We start from the raw sequence: 21,414 nt of genomic DNA on the forward strand, positions 1-21,414 counted from the left end.
AGTAAAGTGAGCAAAACACTGGCTTGCATCCATAGATGCTTCTCAAGCAAATCCCGGGACATCATTCTCCCCTTGTACTCGGCCTTGGTGAGGCTGCACCTGGAGTACTGCATCCAGTGTTGGGCCTCACAATTCAAAAAAGATGTGGAGAAGCTCGAGAGAGTCCAGAAAAGAGCAACGCACATGATCAGAGGTCAGGAAATCAGACCTTATGATGACAGGCTGAGAGCTATGGGGCTCTTTAGCCTGGAAAAGCGCAAGCTCCGGGGTGATCTGATGGCCACCTATAAGTTTATCAGAGGTGACCACCGGTATCTGGGGGAAAGTTTGTTCACCAGAGTGCCCCAAGGGATGACAAGGTCGAACAGTTATAAACTACTGCAAGACCGTTTCAGGCTGGACATAAGGAAGAATTTCTTTACTGTCCAAGCCCCCAAGGTCTGGAATAGCCTGCCATCGAAGGCAGTTCAAGCACCTACATTGAACATCTTCAAGAGAAATTTGGATGCTTATCTTGCTGGGATCCTATGACCCCAGCTGACTTCCTGCCCCTCAGGGAAGGGGCTGGACTCAGTGATCTTCTGAGGTCCCTTCCAGCCCTAATGTCTATGAAATCTATGAGTAACTTGGCAGAAACTGCACTTTAAATTAAAACTACAATGTAAAGAAAGGTAGTAATTACTGGATGCTACAGCCAGTTACAAACACCAAACAAGGTAAGCAGAATAAAAATCAAGTAGTTCTATACAGTAAATAGGCTTTACATTGAATTTATATAAATTAATATAGATCTCAAGAAATATGTCACTAAGAAACTCTGACACTATTAACAAGCATACATTTCCAACATTAGCCTCTAATATGCAATATATTTTGAAGTAAATTCAGTTCAAATGACAAGAAAATGCAAGAAACTCTTAAAAAAAAAAAGTAATGCAATTGTCTTTTGGTTAGTTTGCATTGCTAAAAAGGCTTTGCCATATTGTACTACCACCTAATTTTCTACAGGCAGTAAAAGATAACCACCCACAAGAATACTTACATCAATTACATGGCAGAGATAGACTTAAACTGGGGTTACCATATTTCCAGTTTCAAAAAAGAGGACACCTGTGGGGCGGGGGGGGGGAGGAAGACAGTGATATGTCCACACCTTGCCCCTGATTCCCAAGCCACAGCCCCCAAAAGTCCTGTTGCTGCCCTTCACTCCTGACCCATAGTACCCTGCCCCCCAGACCATGCTGGTGCCCCTCACTTCCAACCTGCAGCACCCTCCATCCCTGCTGATAACCCTCACTACTGTCCCCCAGTCCCCTGCCCCCCCCAGCCCTGCCAGTGCCCTACACTCCTGTCCCAAAGTCCCCTGCCCATACACGCAAACACCCATGCCTGCAGTTGCTGGGGTCCATGTGCAGAGCACATGATGCCCTGGCCTCCAATCACCTTCCCCCACTGCCCCCAGCCCCAAGCAGCTCCTTGCTGGGGCAAGCCTCAGGAAAGCAGAGGCAGAGCAAAAACTTGGATATTTTCTGACATTTTAAAAAACCACCCAGACAGAGATGGGAGGACCCAAAAAGAGGAGATGTCTGGGAAAACCCAGACTTATGGTAACCTTATTTAAACAAGCTTTTGAATGCAATGCATTCTTCTTCAGGTCTCCAAAGTTCTTTAGGAACTTAAATATTTCCTGAACCATCATGGCTACAACATCACTTCAATACCACTTAATTTTCTGTAATTTATTGAACACTTGGCTTCCTTCATCTTGAGTTACAATAGTGCAATGACTGCAAGTCCTGCTCTATTTTTTTAAATTCTTAGATTCTGGAAGAAAGAAATTCATTCAATCTCATCTTTCTTTTTTCTTTCTTTTCTGTAGATAAGCAAGTTTCTTTCCCGTGTGGTTGCAGAAAAGAAAACGTGAAACTATAAAGGAAGTCCATCATAACAGTTCACAAAATGAAAGGGGAAACCCTCCTCCCCCCCCCCCCCAAAAATTAATTTCAACACCCCATAACAGTTCACAAAATGAAAGGGGAAACCCTCCCCCCCCCCCCCCCCAATAAATTAATTTACAGCATCCATGATTTAATAGGCCAATATCCTAATTTCTGGGAGCTTGATTTATTTTTTAATATCTTAGGTTGAAAATACTAATAATTTCTTTGCCAGTGTGTTAATTATACATACTAATATATTAAGAAAAGTTAGTTGGAAAACAGCTATTTGCTTAAATAGTAACTGAGATAACGCCATTTCAGGGAAACAGCTTGGAAGCCAGAAAAAAAAAAAAATCAAAGATTTGGGAACAGTTCTTAAAACGTCCTTTGGTCTTTGTTTGGCTCATCTGAAATGACCTCCCTTTCTTCTGTGGTAGTGTCCAATAAGCCGTATAGTAAAATATACCATTTACATTTCCTTGTTGGATTATTGAAATGACATTTAAATGGTATGTTTTACTATATAGCTTACTAGGACACTATCACAGAAGAAAGGGAGGTCATTTCAGCTGAGCCAAACAAAACCCAAAAGAAGTTTTAAGAACTGTTCCCAAACCTTTTCCTGGATCTTTTCCTTAACAGTAGTTCATAAGAGAATAAAAACCATAGGAATATTATACTGTGAGGTCTACCTGATTTAAAAACATCTCAACCTCTGTAACAGGCAACATATAAATAGTACTGGGAATAATATGATCTAATGAGATTATTCTTAGAAGCAAATCTTGTTTATATATTGCAGTAACAGAAGGTGAGGTATATAAATTCAGCAACAGGAGGAATAGATCTAACGATAAGAGGTCTCTCAATTTGATCTAACTATAAAAAAATACCGCAGAGTAAATAAAGTTATTTTTCTTGGCCTAATTCACCAAAATATCTTCATAATTTACAAAACCAGATGTGCAAGGTTTCACCTTATAAAAGTAATATTGTTTCAGCAGTTTTTGTTTTGGGTTGGGGGGGTTGTTGTTTTTTTTACAGAAAATTACCATCTATGCCCAACTGTCTTTTAATTATCTGAATATGGAATAAAGCAATTCTTCTGAACCTTTACTTGTACTTCATCTATATGTATGGTAATAACAGACAGGCCTTATTATAACAATTAGCTGAATACAAATACATGGTCCCTCTTTTATTACAAGTAGGTTGGGCCAAAGCTTTGCCTAGCCATTACAAGTTCCCTTGTAAAAAACTGAGACAAAGGCCCCAATAAAAATATTATTCTTATTTTGTAGTTTTTAGATTTGGAATTCATCAGTTTTCCTTTGAGGCACTGAGGGAAGAAGTCTTGCTTGATTGCGTCCTGGAGTACTTCAACGTTGATCTTCCATTGACATTGCTTCTGCTACAGCCATTGTTTGGGAACCAGCGAGTGCATTAAGACGTGCTAATAAGGCAAAGCAATAAAATCTAGCCTTTATCATGCCTGTGTTTATTGCTCCTGGGTGTGCATTTTGAATATATGCCCAGGGATCACACCATGTTGAGCCAGGTTGGAGCAGCCCCAGCTGGCAGGGGGTCCAGGGGTCAGCCTGCCAAGCCAGGGCCGCTTCTACCCAACTCAATGTGCTGTGCAGCAGCTAGCTGGGGCACCAGGGTGCTCCAGTGCATGGCTAGCTGGCAGGCAGACCCCTCACTGAAGCACCTTTGTGCCCCAGCCAGCCGTGTCAGTGTCTACATGTGGGGTACTGCAGAGTATTAGTCTACTCCAGCCTAATAGCCCTGCATGTGTAGATGTGAGACGTTTACTGTGGAGTTAATTAGTCTACTCCACAGTAAATGTCTCATGTAGATGTGCCCAGTTTGAGTGCCATAACCAGCCGGATGAGTCAGTGATCAGTCCAGCAATCATCAACTCCTGACATAGCTTGAGTGATCCAGACATCTTTGCTATCCCAAGCATGAACAATGATGTAATCAACCAAGTGTCAATGCTTGGATTGCAGGTCTTGCCATGATGTCTTGTGCCTGTTTTGCTGGTGGAACAGTGTTGGTGATGGTGAGTCCACGTTCCACACATTTAATCAAAAGGAGGATACCACTGGAGTTGACCTTTCCCGCTCCTGCTTTGCCGATGGTTCCAAAGTTTTGAGTCCCTTCCAACTGCAGCATTGAAATCACTAAGAACGAATCTGTCTCCTTCCACAATGCCAGAAAGGATGCGGTCAAGGTTGGCACAGAATTCCGCCTTGGTTTCATCAGTGGTGTCACGAGTTGGCACATCCATGCTGATGACACTGGTGTATTGGCTCCCCACCAGTTTAAGAAAGAGAGTCATGAGGCACTCATTAACTCTAACAGGGAACTCGTTGAATTAGTTTATGAGATCTTTCTTGATACAAAACAAACTCCATAAAACCGACATTCTCCTTCCTGTTTACTCTTCCAGAAAACAGTATAGGTGCCTTCTTGTTCTTTGAGCTGTGCAAGACTTTTTTACTGGGTCTCCCTCAGTGCAGTGATGTCAATGTGTGTTGCCTGAGCTCTTGAGCCATGACTGTGGTTCAGCACTTTGGGTATTCACTATTAGGATTGTCCATGAGGGTCCTGATGTTCCAGGTCCCAAAACTTCCATTGATTTTGACTGCAGCAAAGGTGATCCCACTGGATACAGTTATCCAGTCAGGAAAAAGGTAGCCAGCATATGTTTATGGCACCTTTCTTAACCCCTTCTCCCCATAGTGTGAACAGAGTGGATCCTAAAGATGGCTGCTCAATCACTGTTACAGTGGCCAAACTCCTGGTTACTTTGTCCAAGTGCTAAACGTTATTGTAACTTCTGCCTTCATGCCAGTTCATGACTAGGAGCTTCCAGAACTCGTAATATTGCTTCTGTTGTCACTAGCTGGTCACAGAAGGACTTGAAGAATGTGCTGGAAAAGTCGTTTCCAAGGAAGACACCATCAACGCTGCCTGCAGAAGATCCTTTTAATCCAGTGAGAAGACAGACACATCAACATTAGCATCTTCTTGCAAGCAAAGACCATGAGCATCAAGGTGACAGTCATCCAATGTCAACTTTGCTGGGTCGGCTACATCATCTGAATGTCTGACTCCAGACTCCCAAAGCAAGTTTTGTTCTCCCAGCTCATTAAGGCATACACTCAAGAGGAAGGCAGAGAAAGAACTTCAAGGATGTCCTCAAGGCCAACTTGAAAAACATGCAACATTGACATCAATTCATGGACGACTATCAGCCAGAATCACCTCAAATGCAAGAAGAGTCTAATGCAAGGATTTCAGTACTTTGAAACCTCACAAAGACAACAGGAGATGGAAAAGTGGGAGTGGCAAAAACAAAGCATGCTGTGGACCAAATCAAGAACCCAGTGCCATCCACCTTGCACAAAAACATGCCCAAGCTGCAACAGAGTCAGTAAATCCTAGTATAGGCCTCATCAGCCATCTTTGGACCCACAGATAAAACAATCACAGAAGACCATTATTCTTCAACAGTGAGGGATTGCCGATTATGATGAGTCTACAGAACTATTAGTAAACAACATTAATACAATTTAGTCACAGAAATGTGAGACACTTTTCCAATTTATTTTTTATTACTGTAATGGAAACGTGGAACTGAACAATATTACATTTTCAAATTGATTATTTTATATTATTGTAGTGTATGGAATTTCTAAGGAAGTGACCAGGAACCCACTGTGTTAAGCATTTTACAAACAGAAATACGGAGACAGTTCCTGCATCAATAAGACTGCAAACTAGGATTCCTGACAGACTTTCAGTGAAAAGTATGAATGGATCTGACACAATCTCAACAACTGTGCCTCCTGTCATGCTACATGTGCATAGCAAGATATACAATTTTGAGATTGGGAATCAAAACCTAATCACACCCTATTTGCAAGTACAGGGGGAGCCAAGGATTCTCAGCTGTCCTTGACCAAATCACCCACCCTCCACACCAGCAAAGCTGATTGTCAGCCGACTCTGGGGACCAAGCAGGCCAGTTTGAGCCTCTGGAGCCAGCTGCTGATCAGGTGGTTGGAGGCAGTATCAAGAGCACAGTGGGACCCATTTGAGCCCTGGTATGATCCCCATTCTGCCCTTGATAAGCTGATCAGCAGCAGGCAGGGACACACAAGGGCCCATTTATAGGCACAACTGGAAGTAGTCACAAAATTATAACATATTTTTTGTGTGTCATTAATTGCCCAAATGTGGCTGGATTATATTTTAAGATACTGTGATTAACTGGTTAATTGCACCTCAAATGTAACATGTCAGGGGCTTATGAAATAGAGATATACATGCTTTAACCTCCCTGGATATTCCAACAGTAACCTCAGAATAGTTGTCTTTAAACAAAGAAACATTCAAAACCAAGGTGAACTCCAAATTGTGGAACAAGATTATCATCTATAGACTGGATGCCATTAAGTATGATCTCAAAAGAGACTGCGGATTCCTGTCCCATTACCTGGATTAGGTATTAACTCAAGTGGCCCGCAAGGTGTTATCGCCTTGTTCACTTCAACTGATCCAATCAACCTATTTTTTTCCCCTCTCTTAGCAGTGGATCCTCTCCCCACATCCCCATCCCTTTCCCTTTAACATAAACCCTTTCTGTTAGATCATTCATAGCATCAGACAAATAGGTCATTGCCTATGAAAGCTCAAGCCTCTATGAGCCAGTTAATCTCTAAGGACATGGACAGACATAACAGTTGAACCATTCCAAGAATTTAACTGGGAACCATTTCTGTACAGTACAGTAAAATCTTTTTTATCCAGCATGCCCAAGGTAAGAGGATTGCCGATTATGGAAAAACTCGTTATCTATCTGAATTAACCTGGCAGGGTTTTCAGATAACATGAAGGGGAAGGGGGGGGGGGGTGGAGCAGCACTCAGTGCAGTGCAGCAGCAGTGCAGAGCAGCAGCAGCACAGCCGTCATGTGCAAGCTTTCCCCTGCCTCCCCACCACTGCGTCCGGCCGGCGGAGAATGTTTGGGGGGAGGGGCAGAGCCGACCTGAGCATGGTGCCCTGCCCCCGCCCACGCTCAGATCTCGCACGCCTCCGACTCGAAGAAGCTGCCAGCACCAGTAGCAGCAGCAGCATTGGTGGCGGAGGGGGGGTAGTGAGCAGCTGAACGTGAAGCTGGTGGCAGCAACGTGGAGTCACCACAACCACTCCATCCAGCTCTGCGGGGGCTCCCCAAAGCGTGGGGCTCAGGGAAGTCACCCCGATTGCCCCGTCCCCCAGGGATGGCCCAGGTGGTGTGGGGGTGTTGCAGCAGCTGCACGCAGAGCAGCGGCAATGCAGGGTGGTGCGTGGCAATGGCCGCCGTGTTCAAGTTTTCCATCACCCCCTCCTCATGTCTGGCCAATTGGCTGGAAATTCCGGTTAGTAAGGTATTCCAGTTATTTAAATGCTGGATAGCTGAGATTTTACTGTACCTACTAAAAGATCTACTACAAATCTCCTGCATAACAAAGGTATGCACAGGAAATGCTTCTTAGTACAAACCTCCTGCTTGTAGAAAATGGCTAATTCAGTACTTGCTACTGTAAAAGCTGGAAATCAATATTTAAGAGTAAGAAAATCAGGAGTAAAATCATCCCAGCAGATGCAGTTCATTCTTTATCTTTGCATTCCTGATTTTGTCCCCGCAGGTTCTTGCTATTTCCTGGTAAGGTTCCTTGGTGACCTGCCCATTTTTCCACTGTCTGTATGTTTTCCTTTTGCAGCTGAGACATTCTAGAAGCACCTTGTGCAGCCACATTGGTCTCTTGCCATTCTTCTTCTACTTCCATCATCTTGGGTGTTTCTTGTTGGGCTTTCAATACTCTGCCCTTTAGAAGCTCCTAGACTTCACAGGCTGAAGCTTCCAGCTAATCTCATTATTCCCCATACTTCCCACATTTGTCTATATGCATTGTATTTTGCATTCTGACCTCCTTGCTTCCCTTTTGCACCACTTGTTGCTGTCCTGTGGTTCTCTGTCCCTTCTCTAGAGTTAAGCTGTTTCTTCCAGTCCTATCTCCTTTGGATTGTTTGCTCTGTTGCTGGAGGGTTTTATCATCATCCTCCATGGAACCTAGTTTAAAGCCCTCCTTACTAGGTTGTCCAAAAAATGCTCAAAGATACTCTTTCCAGATCTTGTCAGACAGATCCCATCTCTCAATAACGGTCCTTCTCCCCAGGACATGAGCCTGTTGTTAAAGAATCCAAAGACCTCAACACTGACACCACCATCTCTAGCCTTTGCCTTTCACAGGGAAGATCAATTAGAACATTACTTGCACTCTAACACCCTTAATCCTCCTGCCAAGAGCCTTGTAAGTCATGTCTGATCTGCTCAGTGTAATTCCTGGAAGTATCATTAGTGCCTAAATGGATAAGCAGAAAGGGGTAACAATCTGAAGGATGGCTGAGCTTAGGCAGTCTCTCTGTCACATCCTGAATTCGGGCTCCAGGCAGACAGCAGACCTCCTGGACAACAAATTGGTACCTCCGTTCCCACCCCCCCCACAGAACAGAATCACCAATCATCACCCGCTTCTCTTCCTTCTTGGTGCAGTGGTTCTAGAACCTCTGTCCCTGAAGCCCAGTGCTTCCTGCTGTCTAGACTGCTCAGTACGCTGATTCATGCCTGCAGATGTCGTCTTCTCCTCTGCCTTTTCCTCAGCTTCATAGACATTAGGGCTGAAAGAGACCTTGGAAGATCTTCGAGTCCAGCCCCCTGCCCTAGGGGCAGGAAGTTAGCAGGGGTCAGAGTATCCCTATAAGAAAACATCCAAATGTCTCTTGAAAGTGTTCAAAGTAGGTGCTTGAACCACCTCTGGAGGCAGTCCATTACAAACCTTGGGGGCTCGGACAGTAAGAAGTTCTTCCTTATGTCCAGCCTGAAACGGTCATAGAGGAGTTTGTGACCATTCAATGTTGGCATCCCTTGGGGCGCTCTGGTGAACAGACGTTCCCCCAGATCCTGATGAGCACCCCTGATAAACTTATAGGTGGCCACCAGATCACCCCTGAGCCTGTGCTTTTCCAGGCTGAAGAGTCCCATGGCTCTCAGCCTCTCACCATAAGGTCTGTTTTCCTGACCTCTGATCATGTGCGTGGCTCTCCTCTGTACTCTCTTAAGCTTCTCCACATCCTTTTTGAATTGTAAAACTGGACGCAGTACTTCACCAAGGCCGAGTACAATAGGAGAATGACATCCTGGGATTTGCTTAAGCATCTATGGATGCAAGCCAGCGTTTTGCTTGCATTACTAGCCACACCATCACATTGAAGGCTCCTGTTCATCTTGTGGTCAATCATGACCCCCAAGTTTCTTTAGTCTGTAGTGCTAGCCGGTGTAGCACTGCTGAGCCTATAAGCATGCTGCAGGTTTTTCTTCCCAAGGTAGAGAACCTTGCATTTCTCAGTGTTAAATATCATCAGGTTCTTGTCCGCCCATTTCCTGAGCATGTCAAGGTCAGCCTAGATGGCCCTCCTGTCCTCAGGTGTGGATGCTTTACCCCAAAGTTTGGTGTCATCAGCGAACCTGGCCAGTCTGCTTCTGACTCCAGTGTCCACATCATTAATGAAGATGTTGAACAAAATGGTTCCAAGGACAGAGCCTTGGGGGACCCTACTGGGCACAGTGCAGAATGACGATTGATGTCTGTCAACCACCACCCTCTGGGTCCTACCGCAGAGCCAACTCCCCAGCCAGCAGATTGTGGAGTGGTCGAGGCTGCAGTTAGCCAGTTTTGACAAGAGGTGATTATAGGATACCAGATTGGTTGGTATCAGGAAGAATACACAACCTAGACAGGGCATGGAATCTCCATGCTTTTAAGTTTGACAGGAGGTTAAACAAACACTTGTCTGGAATAGTTAAGAAAGGGACTTGGACTAGATGACTTTCCGAGATCCTTTCCAACCCCATTTTTCTACAGTTGTATTTTACAATTCTAAAACATGCTTAGGTAGGACAGGATTATACACACATAATTCTATTCCTTCTTACGAACTGAAGATGAAAGATCTAGAAATCTTACTTTCTGTCTTAGTTCCTAGCACTCTGTGGCTGTCAGAGAAACTCATTACTCCAGCTTTAACCAGATTTTATTGATTTATCACCCCATGCATGCTGACCATGGGGACAGACTATTCAAACTTGACTATTGCCGAACTCCGCTTGCCACTGATGTGCAGTTGGACAAATGCTCTTGCCACAGTAATCATGTTCAGACAAGAAACAGGAAAAATAATTCACTCTCTTTATAAAGTACAAGCTGCTTCAATGACACCATAACAAGGAGTACAGATATGCAGGACTTGCGACTATACATGAAAACACAACAAAACAAAAAAAAACAATGCTCCTCAGACTCATAAAAACACAAATGTCAATGTAATGTGTTAATTATGTTGTGAGTTACAAAACTTTAAAATTGCCAATGATGGAGGAAAGAAACCTGCATCTTAGCTTGCTGAAAGATGTGGATACCCCAGTTCTACATAAACAGCAGGCTTACGTGAAGCGGCTAGTGTTTGCTTCAGATTTGGCCGATTCAGGGGACAGTGATTCAACTCAGTGATTCAAATCACTGTCTCAAATTGATTTGGCCGAATTTGATTTGGAGATTCAGCTGCCGCCGAATCAGCCAGATCTCCAAAACAAACAGGCCCCATCCTCCGCCCGCTCTCCCAGCCCCATCAATGGCTGCCCCATCCAGCCCCTGCTCCCGTCTCCTTAAAAAAAAAAAAAAAAGCCCCACACTCACTGGCTGTTGAAAGGTGGGGGCAATCTCTGCTGCCCCACTCTGCCCCATGCTGTGTGGGGAGCTCTGCCACGAACCCGCGTCCCCCGCCCGCTCTCCCAGCCCCTCTATGGCTGCCCTGCCCAGCCCCAGGCTCCCGGCTCTTTGAGGGGAAAAAAAAAACAAACCCTGCTGCCCCCTACACTGTGCAGGGGGGGCTCTGCCACAAGCCCCTAGAATCCCCAACAGCTGCTACAGCATCTGGTGAGTGCAGGGCTTTTTTTTTTCTTTAAAAGGGCTGGGAGCTGGGGCTGGGCAGGGCAGCAATCGACAGGGCAGAGAGAGTGGGTGGGGGGGAAGGGCTCATGGCAGAGCCCCCCATGCACCACAGGGCACTGGACAGCATCAGGAATCACCCCACCCCCCCAGCCTGGCAGAAGCCAGTGAGTGTGGGGCATTTTTTTTTCTAAAGAACTGGGAGCTGGGGCTGGGAGAGAGGGTGAGGGTCAGGGGGCACTCAGGGGGGCTGGGGGACTGAATCTCGAAAGCTCTATAAAAATCTTTTCCAAATTGATTTGGACATTTTTATTTGTCTTCCGATTCGATTCGGATTCAGAGATTCAGCCGCCAAATCAGGGCAAATCTCCTCCAAACCAAATCAGCACCCGAAGCTTTGCACAGCCCTAATAAACAGGTAAAGCTTTGTACCTTCCTTCCTTTTTCCTGTCCTAGTGACAAGGTACTTAGCAAAACTTGCAGATTCATTGGAATCTGACAGGCTGCACAATTTGTGACTTCAGGGCTATCAACTGAACACCCTAGCACCTGTGCAATCCCAGCCCCCCCATCTTTATACCCAAATATACATATCTATATATAGATATATACATATCTATCTATATATAAATATATACGTACATATATATTTGTCTGATTATACTTTATTTTTTTAAGTAGCAATAACTGAGGAAAGACTACAGGAATATATTTCTTAAAATATTTGAAGTAGATTGAATAGTGAAATTAAAAGCAAAGTTTCTTGGGTAGGAAAAAGCACAGAATTAGGAAAACAAAAAAAAATATTGCAGTATAAATTAGTCAGATACAAAAAGGCTTAAATAATTTAAGTAGTGGGACTCAGATGGCAAATGCAGAGAGTTGGGCACTACTCAGCTTATGAGAAAAACAACTAAAAACAGAAAACTGCAGCTAACTGGAAAGGTGCTGAGGCACACTAACCAGTAAAGAGATTTGGTTATTTTTTCATATGAGCTTCTAAAGATACAGTACAATGTGCAGCTGTTCTTGGGAAGATAAACAGGATGCTGGATTAAAGGATAACATAAAAATAATGTAACATGTACTGTTATTTTTAAAACGTAGAAATTACTTACAGTGCTGTATAGGTAACATCATTTAGAGTTAGAGCACAATTTTGCAGTTATACTAACAGGATCATAATGTTTAATTAAATTTAGACAAATGCACTGATCTAATTGTAGACTAATATGAACTCACAACACAGTGAGTTCTTGAACTCATTCTAGAATCTTTATCTGGAGTCAAAACTTTACATTATTTCTTATTTCCAAGACGCGTTTTTTTGAGGGGCTGAAATAGAAAAAATTCAAAACATTTATAGATTTAAGGCCTTCTTAATTCAGACCTTCTCTACCTCAACACTAAGTTTCTGAGCATCAGGGTTAGGGACAGACGTTCAAAAAACCTGAGCCTAATTTGATTCAATCTTTGCAGGTTAGTCTAACCTGGCTAGGCTAAACCAGTTTGTAACCTCAGAGACATCATCCTCTATGGACTGAGGAAATGTCGGCATATGCCTGCAGTGGCTCAAGTTAGAAGCCGGGGGTGCTAGAACAGCCCTCCCTGCCTTTCCATAGTGCTGACCTGAGGGGGGCATGGCTAGGCCCCAGCAGGGCGCTCTGATTAGGGAGGGGTCCCCCCCCACTGTTGATAACAGAGCAGTGAGTTATACAGGAGGGAATTGCACAGAGAGTTGTTAGCATTTATCAACCAATCAAACAAAACAAAAGCCTCTCTCATTAGGTCAAGCTCTTCTTAAACAACTTTTCCCTAGGACGGAATGGAGGGACATTAACTACTGATTAGCTCCAAAAAGCTGGAAGCGGACACCGCCCTGTCTGGCTTTGTCCTGTCGCCCACAGCACAGACATAGCCAGCATGTGTTCTGCTAGCTAATTCTGAGACGTGTCTGTGTAAGGCAGAGGGGAGGGGGGAATCTCTGCTTGAGCAGGGAGTTGTGAGGGGGAGGGGAGAGGGAACAGGGGGAAGCCAGGCAGACAATGCTGCACCTGCAGTCTCTGCCAGAGCTCCAGTCAGGGAGCAGAAGGGAGGGGCAAGCCCTGTTGGGCTAGAGCAGAAAGCAGTGCCCAGGGCTGCAAAGGTTTATTTCAAACAGGTTTATTTCCAACCAGTTTCAGCCATTTTCAAACTGATTTATGCGCACTGAATATCTGTTCTATTACAAGTTTAAGCCAGATTTTGACCACTTAAATTGGTTTAAGTATAATGTCGGTCCCCAACCCAGAAAACAGTTGCTGTTTGTTAATATTCATCATAAGTTTTTAAATCAAATGGTGAGGGATGCTGGTTTTTAACTGGATTATGTATGCTGTAGCTTTGATTGGGGACCTGCTGGATTACATAACATTTTTGCATCCCCAGCAGTCACAGAAAAGGAAAACAAGATAGAATATAAATCTGGAAGAAAAGAGAGAAAGTCTGAAGAAAACAGATGTGCCTTTAAATCTGCAACTCTTAATGTTTTTCAGATTTAAGGAATCCAGCACTTACAACATATTCAACCCATATTAGGCACTCAGAGGGAGAGAAATCGGGTAACAGGGATTTTAGGGAGTCATCTACCACTTTACCCATAAGAACATATTTTGGGGGGGGAGAAGGGAAGTCAAGTTATCTTTACCTTCCATACTGCTTTGCTCTCTTACTCAATTCCTCATTCCCCCCAAATTAATCTGGTATTCTTCATAAGAACAAACACAAAAACTGATCAAATCTGTCCGCAATAAATCCACGCTAGATGTTACTTAACACCTTGTGATTCTAGATGTTTATAAATGGATGAATTGAGTATTTGTTCTAGTGTCCTTCCAAGATGCAACTCCCTGAGCCCTCTCTTTTTTTTGTTTCATTTTATTATTTTTTAAAGACAGACACTATATGCTGACCTCTTTTTGGCCTTTTGGAACCTTCCCCATCCTCCATGAATGTTCTCAGATTGTTCCAGTCAGTTCTCTAAATGCTGTAGGGAAAATTTCATCAGGCTCAGCTGATTTGAAAACATCTAAATCATTAGTCATTAGTCTAACCTGCCTTCTTCCTATTCTAGTCTAAGATCTTACTCTTTTATTGATGATGTTAATTAACTTAACAATATGATCACAGTTCAACTATTTATTGAAGACTAAAACAAAAAAAAAAATGTTACATGCTTCAGAAGCTTTCACATCATTCTATCAGGAGTTTTCCCTCACCAAAACATAATGAGTCAATTCTTTCCTTGGCATCTGATGAAGTAAGCCTGCTGTATACAAAGGCATATGCTATACATTTGATTAAGTTATACTCTCTAAGGTGCAAATCTACCTTTCCTTCTGCCTTCCTTCTACCAATGTACACGTGGCGAGTAAAATACATTCCTGTTACCTTTTATAACCCTTTGCTAGTTCTTTCATTATGGCCACTGACATGTGAAAAAAACAAAAAAAGCACGCTTTACAGGAAGAGGAAGTGCCATTAGTTTGACCTGGTTCCCCAGTAACTGTATAGATCAGGCACTTCAGCGGGGCTTTTTGGCACTTTTATCTAATAGCTGATTGAATCAGCTATTAGAAAAAAGCGCCAAAGAGCCCCGCTGAAGAGCCTGATCTATACAGACTTTGGGTGAGCTGGGTCAAACTAACGCAGTGCCTCTTTTGGGCATGCATTGCACTTGGTGTGGGGGCACACAGAGCTGAAAGTAAAGTGCTGGTTTGTTTTTGTTTTTGTAAGCCTATGTGCATTAGCCTTTCTGATTTTGTCCCATACATATGTACTATTGCTTTACCCTCATCCTAGTTTTTCACTTTTTGTATAATTCTTTATCAGGTTTCCTGCCTTTGAAGAGCTCATGATTTAGCTACAGCTCTGACCCACTGTCTTTCCTTTGCATTAAGAGAGGTTGTACTGTTTATTTAAGAAACTTGCTTCCTTTGGAATATCACTACCAATTTGCTGAGCAACTTTTGCTGTTCTCTTCTTTTCTTCTTAACAATAACTAATTCTACCATTCATTGTCACTGAAATTGCCTTTTACCTTCTAAATCAGTACCTCCCTTTTAATCACAATTATATGTAGGAGATCCTTTCCACAGCCACTTTCTCTTCTTTCTGCATCAAAAAGCTGTTCCCAACATCTTGTGTGGGACGCCCCCAACACACAAGCTGGCAGAGAAGAATGAAGTGGTACACTGCCGAATTGGCATTGAAGATCTAATAGCTTCTGAGGCACATTACCATCCCGGATGCAGGCAGGAGGAACAACAGAAGCAACAAGCCTCTCTTTCCCATTTGCTTATGGAGATTCCACAAGAAGATATTCTTCTCTGTCCTAAAGCAAGAGATGGCATCAACTAACTAATGAAGTAGATGCTGGTTTTGCATGGAAGAACCTATACAGTCTGAAAGATATACTTGAAAGATATTGTGATTTAGTAGAAGATTAGCCAATTGCCCGTCAAGAATGATGGGGGGGGGAGGGGGGCAGGAACAGAGGCTTGTGTCCAGCCCCTTCCCCGAGTCCGGGCCCATTCCCTCCCCCATCACCGCACTCCGGGTCCACCTAGCCCACGTCCACCTGCTTGTCCTCCCCACTCCTTTCCCTCCCTCCCAGCTGTTGGTAGAATCTGGCAGTGTGGGGACACTGTCACCATGCCCCCCCTCCTCCCACTCCCCTCCCTCCCTGCCGGCTTTTGTTGGGGCCCACTGCCTGCAGGGGGAAGGGGGGAGCAGGCCAACACAGCTCCTCTCCCTGTGTCCCACTGCCATGGCAGCACTCCGCTGCGCCGTCTCCTGTCCAAATGCTTTTGGAGCACTCTGATTGGTTGTTTCAGTCAGCCAATCAGAGTGTGAATAAAACATTAAAGACAGACACACAGACAGACAGACAGACACACAAAGGCTTTTATAACATTAGAATGGTGGTGATGGTGATGAATGTCCTCTGACCACACTGAAGCAAATGAAGCAAGAACTTCAGCCTTACTACAAGACAATCATTTGATTCTAGCAGCAAAAAAATACAAATTGACCACTCCTTGACTTCCAAATTGTGATGACTGATAAAGCTGTACAAACAGTTGTAACTCTGCATATAAATAATGAGGAAGCCACTAGTCTGCAGTTCAGAGAACAGTTTTCAGACACACAAAACTTGTACTATGCTGCTCTCAAGATCAAAGCAGATTTGAAAGTTATAGCCAGCATGAAGGGATACAGTAACTTAAATGAAGAGTAAACCCAAAAGCATATTCTTGATAGCCTTTCCACATTGATCTGTTTGATTTTAGAAGACAACAATGATGACTTAGATGTTGAAAGTTGTGTATAAGAATCTAGACAGAGATGTACTGAATATATTTCAGGATTTGGTTTACCTGCAATCAAGGGGCAAAAAGCTAACACCAAAATATATTGGGTTAGGCTGGCTGATGCATCACACAACTAGATTTAAGAAACTGGTATAAAGTCTCCATGCTGCTGAATGCAGCATACCCTATGACACAGTTGCATCAAGACCAGCATTACTGAGAAAAACGTAAAGAAATTTTGGGAAAATGAAGAAGTTATCCTAAGGAATTTCATTCCCAGTCATTTTGTTCAGTTTTCATCAGACAACATTGACATCTTAGAAGAGACACTGGATGGAAAACTAGTATTTCATGCAATGCAAACTGTAGCATTTCAAAGAGAACCATCAAAACTAGTTGAGCCTGCACTGATGTAAGGAAGGAAAAGAACCTTGAAAAATGTACCACCTGAATTTAACAAAATCATTCCAGCAATGATGACCTATAACAAGACATTGAAGTCACCTGTCCATAGTACAGGTAGTAACATAAATGAAAAGCTCAACAATACAGCTTTTCAAAAGATATCAGCAGAGCTACCACAGATACTGAATAGAAGATCAGCAGACAACAAGGAAAATGTTGCTGTTCTAGGGTGGACAGCATTTAACCAGTTTCTTTCTGATGATACTTCACCACTATAAATTGTTGGATTTTGTCGCATACTGACTGCACCAGCATCTGAAGACAACACCATTTGGGCTGTCATCTCATCATGTGATGTAAAACAATTGCAGAACACCTGGGACAGCAGCATACAGTCATAATGTTTGATCAGGCATTGTATTGCAAAGCAAATGAACTTGTGGGCTCATCCAGAAGAGACTGAAAGAGCAATCATTTGACTGGAAGGCTTCTATATCATCATGGTTTACCCAGTTACAATTGTAATTACTTAATTACAATTAGAGATCAGTGCTTGGGCCCGTGCTTTTTAATATCTTTATTAATGACTTGGACGAGGGAGTGAAAAGTGGAATTAAGTTTGTGGACGATACCAAACTGTGGGGACAAGCGGACACATCAGAGGACAGGTCAAGGATTCAGGATGACCTTGACAGGCTGGTCTTACGCGCGAAACAAAACCAAATGAGGTTCAACAGGGACAAATGCTGGGTCCTTCATCTGGGTAGGAAGAACCCTCACCATACCTATATGATGGGTAAGCCCTATGACAAGAGATTTCAGGATCTGGAACTGTTCAGCCTGAGCAAAAGAAGGCTAAGAGGCAACTTGATAGCCACCTACAGATATGTCAAGAGAGAACACCAGGACCTTGGTGAACAACTTTTTAGAAAAGGCCCCCTCTGCAAAGACATGGACCAAAGGACATAAGCTAGTCGAGGAAGTTTTGACTGGACACAAGGAAAAACTTATTTTCTGTATGGGTGGCTAGAATCTGGAACACAATTCTAGGAGAGGTGGTGCAGTTGCCATCTCTGGCTGTCTTTAAGAGGCACTGGACCTCCTCTTAAAGAGGAGGTATTCAATGTATTTAAGGTACTCAATATCAAATACCTTGCTGAGCTCATTTGAGCCCAATTACCTCCTGCCCATGGTGGGAGACTGGACCTGACAATCTTATCCTTCCTTCCTGTAGGATCAATCTGGTCCTTCTTTCTATGATTCTATGGTCAGCATTTCACCGCTTCAGGACTTGAAGACTGTTGCACTAAAAGCAGATAGTTTTCAGAAAACACTGCCACCAATATAATGAAAAGAAAACTGTATAACTATGCTATCAGAGCACACAAGATAACACCTGAAGCAATATGGTATATTTTGATAAACACATTCATTGTGTGGTTGTCCAGTTCAAGCAAAGGATTAGATTATGATGTTGTGGACCAACTTTCCAGTAGCACAGCTGTTGCATTCAGAAACAATGACTGCAAAGTGGGAAGGAATTCAGTGAAAGAACTATTAGTGCATCTGCCAACAACTGCCACTCCAAAAATTTGTGGAAGAACACGCTCATCAAGGTTCATTCAAGTACTGAATGAACTATTTGGAAGTAGTCAATACTCTCCTGTGCTTCATCAGGGCTGTATGTGAAGGGAACTGGCATAAGCATTTACGTGTCTTTGAAGAAATGCTTCTGCTAGTAGCTGTGCATGATCATACCAATTACACAAGATGGGGTCCAGTATATCTTGAATGAAGGATTTAACGAATTTTGCTCCTACAGTATTATGCTGAGTTTGTGGAAAGAGGATTTGGGGTCAAGACAACTAATCTCCCATTTATAAGCATTTCAACTGACCAGGCAATAGAACACATTAACAAGGTTTGCAAAATTGCCAGTAGCATAGTAAACATAACACGCAATGAATCAGCTAGAAAACAATGGGAACTGAACTACAATGGAAGAGGTTACCTAATCAAGATGGTAAATCAAATGTTTGGGATCAATACAACAACATCTTTTAATGAAAATGAAAGACAAAAGACATAACTAAAATGAGATTACAATGATGCCAAGTTGCTACAAGAGCAGTTTGAAAGGTTCTGCTTGTTTAAGTTTTCCAATGATGAGCTGTTATGTATTTCTATGGGAGATGCTGTGCCAGAAGATACTGCATAAGACAATGCCCATAGCAAAGGAAGAGAAGTCATGAACACCATTATCCAGAAACAACATAATGCAGATGCTACAAGAGCTTCTGTGTAAACGTACCCAAATAAAAACTGAAAGCCTTCAAGGATATAACGTCAGTCATGGGACAGTGCAGCAAAATGAAACAAACACAGAATACAATGGAAATTCAGCAAAAGCTACTAGCAGCACTCTCAATGTACACTCTCTCCTACAGCACAAACTGTCTGGATAGCCTCCATCACTTCTTAAACCTCACAAATCACTCAACATGGCCAACAAAACAGCCTCATCACGAATCTTGATTGGAGATAAAGCACTAACTGTTCTGCCAAGTGCTATTTCCAAGAAATCAGCTATTATTATCGACAACATGGCTCTTGTACACAGAATAGGAAAGCCGAAAACTGTATGAACATTTGGAGATTTGGCTGATTTCTTTGTGCAATAAGTAGAGGTGCACCAATACATTGGTCCAATAGTGGATCGGTACTGATATAAAAAAAACTGGCTGTATCAGATATCGGCCGATAGGGCAGATAATTTGGCCCCGGCTGCAGCCTGCCCCAACACACAAGAAGGTTTGGTTCCTCTAACAAAAGCCTGGAATAATAATGAAGGTACTGTGTTTCAAAATGTTTCTTGTGCACATATTGGTAAGATCATTGTAAAGCAATCAGCTTAAGTTTTGTCCCTTCATCCTTGTTTTTCAATGAACCTTTGAAGGAAGAAAAGCATAAAACCAGGGATTCCATCCACTATAAAAGATCCTGGCACTTGAAATCTCGGATCACAGCTCTTCAGGTAGGTTTTGAATCTGCTAAGAAGTAAGTCCTCCTAGGGATCCCCATTTAGGGAAGATTTCCTGAAAAAAAAAAAAAAAGATTCTTTTTCCTAAGACAACAGGCTGGTTCAGTTTCTTGGATAGAGAACAGATCCAGGTATACTGGAGATAAGCTAGGACCATCCTAAAAGGAATTCCTCCTCAGCTAAACTGCTTTTTCAACTACCCCTTTTTTTGAGATGGGATTTGCCTACATCATAATCTATAACTTCATGGATACAGAAGTGGCTGTAAAATTTGGCAGCCTTTTCTCATATAGACATATATACTAAGAATTCCAGTAACAGCAATTTAAATGCCAACAATTACATAGCTTAACATTTTAGCAAAAACATCCAGTTTATGATAATTTTTTGATATAGTGGGCATAGTGTTCCAACTGGTTGATGCCAAAGACTCCAGAGGCAGAAATTCTTTCAAACTGTTTCATATTTTCTGCTTCCCAAATCATTTTTATCTTACAAAAAGACACCAGGTATACAGGAACAGGGCAACTGGGGTAACAAAACAGACACACACAACGTATACTCTGACATGAAATAAAATTGAACAAATATAGTTCATTGCAGAAGATGTTATAAACCTAGCAGGTTAACTAATCCAACTAATTAAGCAAGGGAAGCAGAGCAGCAACTTTGACAGGGCAAGGCGGGACAGGAATCGGAACCCAATGATTAACTTGCTTTAACCAGAATCAGAACCATATACTTGCTCTATTCAACATGCTCTGTCCTACAAACAAGCAGAAAAATCCTTATGCTATGCAGCACTATAGAAAATTAAGCATTATTTCAGATTATGTCATACTGTTTTTCCATTTCCTTGGTCACAAACAAAAGACACCAAAAAATCTATGAATGTTGTAACATTAAACTTCTTTCACAAAAATGTAAAGGTTAAAAATCTTTAAAATCTTTTTTTTAACATTAGTGATAAACAACTGAAGTGAGCTCACCTGTTCTCTGATGGCAGAAGTGAAAGCAATGCCAAAGCAGAAAGTTTTCTTCTTTCTGGCTGAGTAATATTATCTATACGGTCAACCCACATTTCAATCATGTTACCAAGAAGTTGGTCCACCTGCAGAAAAGAAACCAATATATTCCATTAAAAACAAATGCACTGTACTTCTGATACACGTAAGTATTTTGATGTACATGACTATGTGCAAAACATATTTCACTTCATTTGAATAGGGTATTCTGGATATACTAGAAAGCCAATTATTTATAGCTGAATACCCACATACTCTACAGCACGCAAAATGCAATACACACCAAAAAGTCCCTTGATAATTATTAAAGTTCCTCTTTCCAATATGTTATACATATGCTTATGTCAAAGAATGTGCAACTACATAAACAAATAACATTACTAATGCACCAAGTTTTTTCATTAGCCACCAGTAATATTTAGTTATTATATAGAGTTTTTCCATCAGTATCATCATCTCTGTTTTACAGAGTAGTTAATTCATTTTAAACAAGTTATCAGCAGAGTTGGGAATAGAGCCAGTCTCAAGTCCCAGGGCACAACTCTATCCATCAGGCTACATTTGCTTTCAAGGCAATTCTTGAAAGCAAGAG

The 21,414-nt window shown here is 42.5% G+C and overlaps 1 protein-coding gene across 10 annotated transcripts in view; it reads right to left on the reverse strand.

Annotated features, from left to right (window-relative positions):
- IPO11 (importin 11) overlaps window positions 1–21,414 on the reverse strand; it is a 317,498-nt gene that overhangs the window by 85,464 nt on the left and 210,620 nt on the right. For 8 of the 10 annotated variants that reach the window (XM_025204020.1, XM_025204018.1, XM_025204021.1 and 5 more), the window contains one exon: window positions 20,787–20,908. In XM_025204020.1, the coding sequence (XP_025059805.1) occupies window positions 20,787–20,908 (122 nt within the window). Of the gene's footprint in view, window positions 1–19,361; window positions 19,853–20,786; window positions 20,909–21,414 lie in introns of those variants that run through there. The other 2 variants (XM_025204025.1, XM_025204024.1) reach the window with 2 other exon arrangements.

Source organism: Alligator sinensis, unplaced genomic scaffold (assembly GCF_000455745.1).
Source record: "Alligator sinensis unplaced genomic scaffold, ASM45574v1 scaffold862_1, whole genome shotgun sequence".
Taxonomy (NCBI): Eukaryota; Metazoa; Chordata; order Crocodylia; family Alligatoridae; genus Alligator; species Alligator sinensis.